General features: G+C 45.9%; 2 protein-coding genes across 2 annotated transcripts; one reads left to right on the top strand and one right to left on the bottom strand.

The window, feature by feature from the left end:
- The first annotated feature begins 1,087 nt into the window (after positions 1-1,087).
- Positions 1,088-2,592, top strand: LOC136538106 (uncharacterized protein At1g28695-like). The gene is made up of 3 exons (XM_066530092.1): positions 1,088-1,261; positions 1,389-1,769; positions 1,877-2,592. The coding sequence occupies exons 1-3, from the start codon at positions 1,088-1,090 to the stop codon at positions 2,363-2,365; spliced, it is 1,044 nt and encodes a 347-aa protein (XP_066386189.1). The 3' UTR covers positions 2,366-2,592.
- Positions 2,593-2,728: 136 nt separating this feature from the next.
- Positions 2,729-6,923, bottom strand: LOC136538105 (4-hydroxy-3-methylbut-2-enyl diphosphate reductase, chloroplastic-like). Its single transcript, XM_066530091.1, has 10 exons — positions 6,543-6,923; positions 6,250-6,446; positions 5,736-5,915; positions 5,471-5,602; positions 5,308-5,382; positions 5,114-5,219; positions 4,908-5,002; positions 3,590-3,775; positions 3,325-3,411; positions 2,729-3,221 (listed from the first exon to the last, which is right to left on the bottom strand). The coding sequence occupies exons 1-10, from the start codon at positions 6,808-6,810 to the stop codon at positions 3,156-3,158; spliced, it is 1,392 nt and encodes a 463-aa protein (XP_066386188.1). The 5' UTR covers positions 6,811-6,923; the 3' UTR covers positions 2,729-3,155.
- Between the last annotated feature and the right edge of the window lie 1,495 nt (positions 6,924-8,418).

Raw genomic sequence — 8,418 nt, 5'->3', positions numbered from 1 at the left:
TATTATTAGATTTACAGTCATTTTTCATTGTAAGTTATTGTACTAAGTGGTGTAATTTGATGGTAATGCCTTATTGTCTTCTTGTTTTTTATTCATCCTTAAATTTTGTTTTTTGTTATGGTATGTTTGTCTGCATCAATGCTATAGTAATTTTTTTATTTTGCAATTCATAGAAAATTTTTGCTTTTTGAAATTTTTTTAGTTTTGATCTGTTTGGTTCACCAAAGAAAGGTTTTTTGATTTTGCATTGCATAGAAATTTTTTGCTTTTTGCTTTTTTAATTTGTATATTTTGATTTGTTTGGTCGTGTTCTTTGGATTTTTTTCAGGTATAGCATGAGATGGATTCTTTGGTTATATTTGAATCTCAGGTACTTCTAACTATTGGCTTCCTTGTTCTAGTTTACTTAGGTTTTAGTATCTTGTTACAATAGCTTAATTTTGTAGTTACAGTAGAGTTCAATTGCTGTCTGTTTTTAGATGGAATGCATAATTCGTGTGATTTAATCTCCTGTTTCACTCAATTTTTGCTTTTGTTTAGATTTGTGTGATTTGTCCTATTTGGTTTACTCGTGTGATCATACGTGTGATCATAGGCTCTCAATCACACAAATTTTGGTTTTTGTTTCATTTGTGTGATTTGCCTCCTCAAATTGCTTGAGTGATCAGAGGGGGTCAAATCACCTGAGTTGCAAATAGACAGATCCTTTTTTTTCTCCTTGGATTTTAATTGGCTTCTCCATTTTGATTCACTCCTAGATTCTAATCCATTACCACCTCTACTGCCAGCAACTCCAATACACATCCTCAACGTGTACCCTTGAGGAGCCTGGTGGTGAATTGTGCGTGATAAACTGTCAATACAAGTTGGTAGGTTTGCTGCAACTTTCTCATGACTGCCCATGCAGATATGTATATATTACATAATAATATAAAATATAACAACTGAACCAGTAACAAACCGATGCCCATGAGATTCTGCGCGCCCTCTCCTCCGAGACATTGCGATCCTTCCATGGTGATCGAGCTACAGGGTCTTCTCCAACGCTAGACAACGACGAAGGAGCAATCAAGTTGATCGATCCAATATGGGGGTGCTGATACCAGCCCGGCCGGAGCAATGCACGTTGTGCCGTGCCGTGGCCCTCACCACCGTCTGCGTCGTCATCGTGGTTTGCACGTACATCGCGTCTTCTTCTCCGGCCGCCGGCGACGCCGGGAAGGAGGAGAAGTTCTTCAACATATGGCGCCGCCGATCATCGGCAAGTCAACTTTTGGTGTTCAAGAAATCATTAGCCAGCTCTTTCAGGATTAACAATATTGCTACTGCAGCCTAATCAGCTCGATCTAAACCCTAGCTTAATTCTTCTTGTCAAAACGGATGCCCAGGATTTTGTCCCCGACGATCTGGAGGTGGCGCTACGCGGCGCAGCGTACGCGAACAGGACGCTGATCCTGACCATGCTGAACAAGGCGTACGCGGAGGAGGGCGGTCTGCTGGACCTCTTCCTCGAGAGCCTGAGGGAAGGGGACGGCACCAAGCAGCTCATCGACCACGTCCTCTTCGTGGCCATGGACCAGCAGGCCTTCCGCCGGTGCGGGAGCCTCGGCGGCGGCGTCAAGTGCTACCTGCTCCGGCCGGTGGACAGCCAGCAGGGCGACCTCTCGTCGGAGCAGCTCTACATGTCGGACGGCTTCATACGCATGATGTGGCGGCGGATCCGGTTCCTTGGTGACGTCCTCAAGCACGGCTACAGCTTCATTTTCACTGTGCGTACGTTTGTGATCATGCATGCATGCATATGGGCATCTCCATTATTATTGATACACGCATTAGCAGCATGCTTAGATTTTGGTGCTTTTGATTTGTAATAAAGGATATGGACGTGATGTGGCTGAGGAATCCGTTCCCGAAGCTGGACCGCGGTGACGGCGAGGACTTCCTGATCAGCTCCGACAAGTTCAACGGCGAGCCGCACGACTACGCCGGCAACGAGCTCAACACGGGCTTCTTCTTCGTGGCCTCCAACGACCGGACGGTGGCGCTGTTCGACGAGTGGCACGCGGCGCGGCGGGGCTCGGCGGGGATGAAGGAGCAGGACGTGCTGAACCGGATGAAGCGGCGCGGCGCGTTCCGCCGGCTCGGCCTGCGCGTGCGCGTCCTGGACACGGCGCGCTTCAGCGGCTTCTGCCAGGACAGCCGGGACGCGGAGCAGGTGGCCACCGTGCACGCCAACTGCTGCCGCACCAAGCGGGCCAAGGTCGCCGACCTCAAGGCCGTCCTTCGCGCCGCCAAGCGGCTCAACAGAACAACGACGGAGATTAGGTGGCCAGCGCATCGCGAGTGCGTAAAATCGTGGTTGTGAGACGGGGAAGGCTTTTCTCGAGGTCTTGCGATCGATCTGGGGCTGTTCTCGTCTTCTTTCCCGCTGACAGTGCAGCATGGCAGGCCCAATGCAGGGAGTTCAAAACTTAGCCAATCGTTTTTGTTGACCTTTTTAACCCATCTATAATCATCAAAATTAACTACTTTGATTGCATGGATTGTTACCTTTAGACATGCACCTAAAGATGCCAATTAGATTTGTCTTTTGAGGCGAAAGAGAGAGATGGGAGAGAAGAAAGCAGAGCTGCAAACTTTACAGCGTACTGCCTCCATCCAAAATAAATGTATAACTCGCTTTAGTAGTAGCCATACTCTCAAAGTGAGTATTGGGGAACATTTCAGATTAGAGAGCATCAATTGGAAGTTTTATTACAATTTTCTGTTACAACTGATGACACATCAAGAGTTCAAGTACTGGATTTAAGCTTTTTACACGCAGGAACTATGCATTCTTTTCATCCGCATATAGGCACAGGAAATCCTGCAACTGAGCTCAATCCATGAACTTACACATCTGAGTGTAAGTCAATTTAAGGGCCAAAAAGTTAGACCCTAGAACAGCTGGTGCAACTGTTATTCAGACCAATGATAACAACATTTTCGTTTCCACCAGACTGTAAATTCCAGCACAAGGATAGTGCCTCGTGGTAGTATTCGTGCCTAAACCGTTACATCCTTTGCTACTGTACAAAACATTGCCTGTGCAATGGTTCTAGTAACCTTTGCCAAGCCAAAGCTATTCCGCTCTCAAACAAATTTCTGCTTAAAATTTATGCAACCTGCAAAATTTCCTGGCGCTTGATCTCAAATACCTTCTGAAGAGCATCCTCAACAACCTGCATAAGTAGAATGTCATTACTGCCATCAAGTTTTATGTGGTACAAGCAAGCTGTGTAGAAAAGAAACGCTTAAAGTTAGATCAGTACAGCTTTGTGTTACCTTGTCCGGAGTTGAGGCACCCGAAGTAACACCAATGGTAATAGGCCCCTCGGGTAACCAGTTCTCTTTCTCAACAAGTTCACCATGCTGTTAAACAATACAATTTTCAGTTAAAAAATGAGATCCTATATTTTCAATTATTAAATTTAAGCTCTTTTCAGTTCCAAATTAAACAGAAGATCCCTTCAAAGTTCTATTATTTTTCAAAAAACGAACACTGTCCTGGTTAAAAAAAGCAGCATCTGTGGAGGGTATTAGAAATTACATTTAACTTGTAGCTGATCATGTTTCCTGGTCCAATCCTTTGTTCACTGTCAATCCAGTAGGATGGAATTCCACTGAGTTCTCCAATTTCTTGCAGATGAGAGGTGTTACTTGAATTCCATCCTCCAATAACAAGAATAAGGTCAACTTTCTCTTTCACCAGCTGATACATAGCATCTTGTCTTTCCTGAGGAATCAAACAGATGGCCGGATGTATATAAGTCAATGCAGCATATGTCAAAACAATTATAAATCTATCACCCAAAGAGACATTTTCTCAATCCAAAAGTGTAGCAATAAATGAACTAGGAACCCTCTTAACATTGACTTAAAATAAGGTGCCGTATAAGCTGTCTCAGTTTCCTTTGCAGGTTGCATGTAAAGGGCGATGGTGATTGTATTGTACCATGAATGACTACCGTCTATCTTGAATTGTATGCTACCCTTTTCTAAACTTTATAGTACAGTAATACTAATTCCATCATTCCCAAAAGGTCCACATTTTAGCCTCATGTAAAGATTAATAAATGCTGTAAGACTGCCACTTCCATTATCGAATACTCCCTCCTTCCCAGAAAGAGTGTCATTTTCACTTTCTGAGAAGTCAAACATTTTCAACTTTGACCAAATATATATAAGAAAATATTAATATTTATGGTGCAAAGTTAGTATCATTAGATGAATCGTTGAGTATATTTTCATAATAAAATTATTTGGAGATATAAATGTTACTAATATTTTCTACAAACCTAGTCAAATTTAAGACAGTATGACCAACACGACTCCCATAACAACACTCTTTTTGGGACAGTGGGAGTATATCGCACTGAGTATCAATGGGGTAGGTGGTGGTTGTTTTCTTTTGTTGCCTATGTTCCCATTGATCAATGAGAACATGCAATGGAGTGTCTGTTAAACATCAATATGGGCAAGTTTGGAAAGCAAAGTTCTTTGAACAGTTAGGACGATGTTCAATCAGGCACAAGCATCTTTCATTCAGCAATGGAGTAAACTAGATGATACAGAAACAACAAGTTTCTGAGATCATCAAGAAACCATACATTTTGGAATGCTTCATGTAACATCTAAAAGGAAGAGACTCAGTTGGGTTGGGCTACAAGACTTTGTGTTATGCAAAGCTAAAGGAAATGTTGGGCGTACCCAGTGCAGAGAGCTCCCGCTATGTGCGGGGTCTGGGGAAGGGTGTCAGTGGCAAGCCTTACCCTCGCTTGTGTAATGCGAGGAGACCGCGACTCGATCCAGGACCTTCCGGTCACAGGCGGTAAGACTCTACCGCTTGTTGGAAAATGATAAATTACCTGAGTGGCATCGCAGATAGTATTGAAGGCCATGAAGTGATCGTTTACATTTTCAACTCCATATTTTTGCATCATAGTCTTTTCAACAAGTTTCCCTATTAATCATAAAGCATTACAATCAAAATTGGTGCTTGCTAAAACAATATGTACTATATAAATCACAACACATAGCTATGGAGGTAGCAGAGGCTGGTCAGATAACCTACCAATTTCTTCGGTTTCTCCTTTAAGCATTGTTGTCTGATTTGCAATGCCCACCATTTCAAGATCAACATCAGGATCAAATCCTGGAGAAACAGCTTTCTTGAATTTCTGCAGTTGTGCGTCAAACAGTTTAGTTGGCCATTCCTTTCCAGCATGACAGTAAATGGATAACTTGAGTAAAACCCTCAGTCCTTACCTCAAGGAACTCCTCTTTTGTTGAGCTAGACCCATCAAGTTGGCCACCAAGTATATAATCACACACATAGGTCGCCTATTCAAAACATTTCAACTTTCTTATCTCTGATCATGTTTGATACGAAGTCGAAAGAGCAGCAAAACATAAAATTCGTTCGATGTACCTCTGTCATATTCTTCACAATGATGTACTTTCCTGCAAAAGAAGCAGTGGCAACAGTTTCTTCATGGGAATATTTTCCGTGAATAATTGAAGTATATTCACTCTTCTTGTGCTTTTCGACCATGTTCCAGACCTATATTGAATAATGATCTTCATCAGCTTGATATCGTAAGCCTTTTTACTTTCAAGAAACAGCGATCGGTAGCCAATCGCAAGTCGTAGAAAAGGGAGAACGCAAAGGGGAGATCTTCAAAAACAAAATTTACCTTTGAAACCCAAGGGCAGGTCGTATCAACAATCTGCACTTTCTTCTCATTTAGCGTGTACATCTCCTCCACAGCAGCTCCAAATGCAGGCAACACAACAACATCACCTTGTTCGACGACATTGAAATCCTTGATACCCGCATCAACAGGAATGATTTCTACACCCATCTCATCCAACCTCTGCATGACCAATCACATGAATTCAACTCAGCTAAGCACATAAGCCTCTGAGTCAGAATATCGCAAATTAAGGACAGAGAACAGTGGATACTATGATTTTTGCTTTGCAGGTAAGGCCTGAGCACTGGGGCCGAATTAAACTGGAGTTTTGGAACGAACACTTTCAGCACTAGAATTTTACTTTGTAACACTCAGTGGGGGCATCAGCTCGTTTTGCGCCCTTACACACACACACACGCACGCAAGAGGACGCAGCAGACCACTGATTTCCTCACCCACCTAGTTCCGTATGAAGTTCAGATTCTTAGAGTTGACAGATTTCGGATACGGTTACCTTGTTGACGGTGGGGTTGTGAATGATTTCGTTTGTGAGCCAGATGCGCTCCTCGGGGAACTGCTTGCGCGCCTCGTACGCGATCTGCACGGCACGCTCGACGCCCCAGCAGAATCCGTAGGCCTCCGCGAGCTTCACGGTGACGGGGCCCCAGGTGTACTGGTCGCCGTTCTCCTTGAGCGTCTTGATCACATCGCCTGCATACCAATTCGATTCCGTCCCCCATCAACCAGTCTGGAGGAGGAGGAAAAACACCAGGTTCCTCCACCGTGCTTGCTACTGATGCAACTTACTGGTGTACTCCTGGCTCATGAGCTCGAGCGTCTCCTTCTTGTAGCCGAACCCCTTGCGGTTGTAGTTGTCGCTGCGGGTGAGGTTGTGGCGGAACGCCTTCTTGTCGAAGTCCGGGTCGAGCGAGGCGGCGGCCGCGGGCGGGGAGGCGTCGCAGCGCACGGAGGAGGGCGCGCGGCGCCGGCCCCCGCCCCCGTGGCGGCGGCCCGCGGACGAGGCGGCGGCCGGCGAGAGCAGCGCGGAGCGGAGCGGCGTCGTGATGGTCGCCATCGCGGTCGCGGGCGTCGTGGGCCTCGTGTCGCTCAGTGGCGCAGGCAGCAGCGGCACGGCAGGACAGGAGGCGGGCGGGCGGACGGCGAATGAGATGAGCTGCCTCGGGTCGGACACGACCCGCTCCTCTCTTATCCCCCTGCGGCCCTGGCCCCTCGCTCACGGCTCGCGCCCTTCTGAGTTCTGACGCCGTGGCCCCCCGTGGAACCGGAGGGATATTCCGTGGCGCGCGAGGCGCGGCTGCGAGGGCCGCCGGTTGCTGTCGTCTTGCGCCGTGCCAAACTGCCAGTTCCTCCGGTGCGGTGCCGGTCGGGTCAGCACTCAGCACGGCACCGAACGGGGCGTGGAGTGAAATTTGTTCACAGTGGCGCCACGTTTTCCTGACCGCCCCAAATTGCGAGGACTCGGCTGCGCTCGATCTTTTTTTTTGTGTTGCTCCCGTTTCGCCACTGACCAGAGTCTGAATTTTCGTGGGCCGGTGGATCGGACGCACCACGGCGGAACTGGAAGCTGACACGTTTGTGAGAACACTCTGCGATAGTGAGTGTGCGCTGTTGCAATTGCATGTGAGAGAGACTAGTGGGAATGTGGGATGCACGGATCGCCACAATTTGGTTTGCTCAGCTGGCTGCCTTTTCCTCGTAAAAACGTTTGGTGCTACTGATTAGCTAGAAACGGGTGCGTGCTGGCTCCGCGTGCCGGTCACACGTCTTGGTCGCCTTTGGCGTATATTTTGGTGCAAAGTGCTCGTCAGAACAACCATGAGTATAGATTTTAAGCCGCCCCGGTAAAAAACAACTACTCCTATATACAATTTTAGTAGAATATGGTTGAGTGGAAACACCCTTAAAAATGTTGGTAAGCAGAATATATCTATGTTTAGCCTATTCACTGGTTGGTTTTTGGGCTGATAAGTCCGGCTAGTGTTGATTTCTTATAAGAGGAAAACACTGTTGGCTGGCTAATAAGTCCTGGCTGAAACCAATAAACGAACAAGCTGGTTATCTTTTTACAAGCTAAGAACTAAAACTTTAAGGCCTTGTTTAGGTCCTGTTTGGTTGGGCTTTTGGCTTTGGCTTTTGGCCCCAAAAGCCAAAAGCCCAATCAAAGGGGCTGCTTTTGGAGGATGCTTTTTCAGAAGCAGCTGCTTTTCCGTAGTTCATTTTTGAAAGCTGGTTTGACCCTGCTTTTGGCTTTTGGCTTTCTGCTTTTCGAAATTGGTGGAATAAAAAGCTCTTCCATAGTTGTTTCAAGAGAGATAAAGATAAAAGGTATATTTTATATTTGTTTAACCAAACAGCTTTCAGCTTTTCTACAGCTCACAGCCCACAGCAGCTTTTCCACAGCTCACAGCCCACAGCAGCTTTTTCCCACAGCCACAGCCCAACCAAACAGGGCCTTAGTTCATCTCCCTAAAGTTTATTTCCTATTCCATCGAGTGTTTGACACATGCATGTAGTATTAAATATAGACTAAAAAATAACTAATTGTACAGTTTGCGAGATGAATCTTTTAAACCTAATTAGTTCATGATTTGACAATGTGGTGCTACAGTAACACATGTGCTAATGGCAGATTAATGCTTAATAAATTCGTCTCGCGGATTAC

This window comes from Miscanthus floridulus, chromosome 2, assembly GCF_019320115.1.
Source record: "Miscanthus floridulus cultivar M001 chromosome 2, ASM1932011v1, whole genome shotgun sequence".
In the NCBI taxonomy this organism is placed as follows: domain Eukaryota; kingdom Viridiplantae; phylum Streptophyta; class Magnoliopsida; order Poales; family Poaceae; genus Miscanthus; species Miscanthus floridulus.
The sequence above is the reverse complement of the archived record's forward strand: the minus strand, read 5'-3'. Positions and strand labels throughout refer to the sequence as shown.

Bases quoted from the DNA above. Each gene is read 5' to 3' on its own strand.
- LOC136538106 (XM_066530092.1), top strand. From the start codon at position 1,088: ATGGGGGTGCTGATACCAGCCCGGCCGGAGCAATGCACGTTGTGCCGT. The intron at 1,262-1,388 runs GCAAGTCAACTT...ACGGATGCCCAG, and splicing joins TATGGCGCCGCCGATCATCG to GATTTTGTCCCCGACGATCT. The intron at 1,770-1,876 runs GTGCGTACGTTT...TTTGTAATAAAG, and splicing joins GCTACAGCTTCATTTTCACT to GATATGGACGTGATGTGGCT.
- LOC136538105 (XM_066530091.1), bottom strand. From the start codon at position 6,810: ATGGCGACCATCACGACGCCGCTCCGCTCCGCGCTGCTCTCGCCGGCC. The intron at 5,383-5,470 runs GTACATCGAACG...TGTTTTGAATAG, and splicing joins TTGTGAAGAATATGACAGAG to GCGACCTATGTGTGTGATTA. The intron at 3,222-3,324 runs GTAACACAAAGC...CTACTTATGCAG, and splicing joins GTGCCTCAACTCCGGACAAG to GTTGTTGAGGATGCTCTTCA.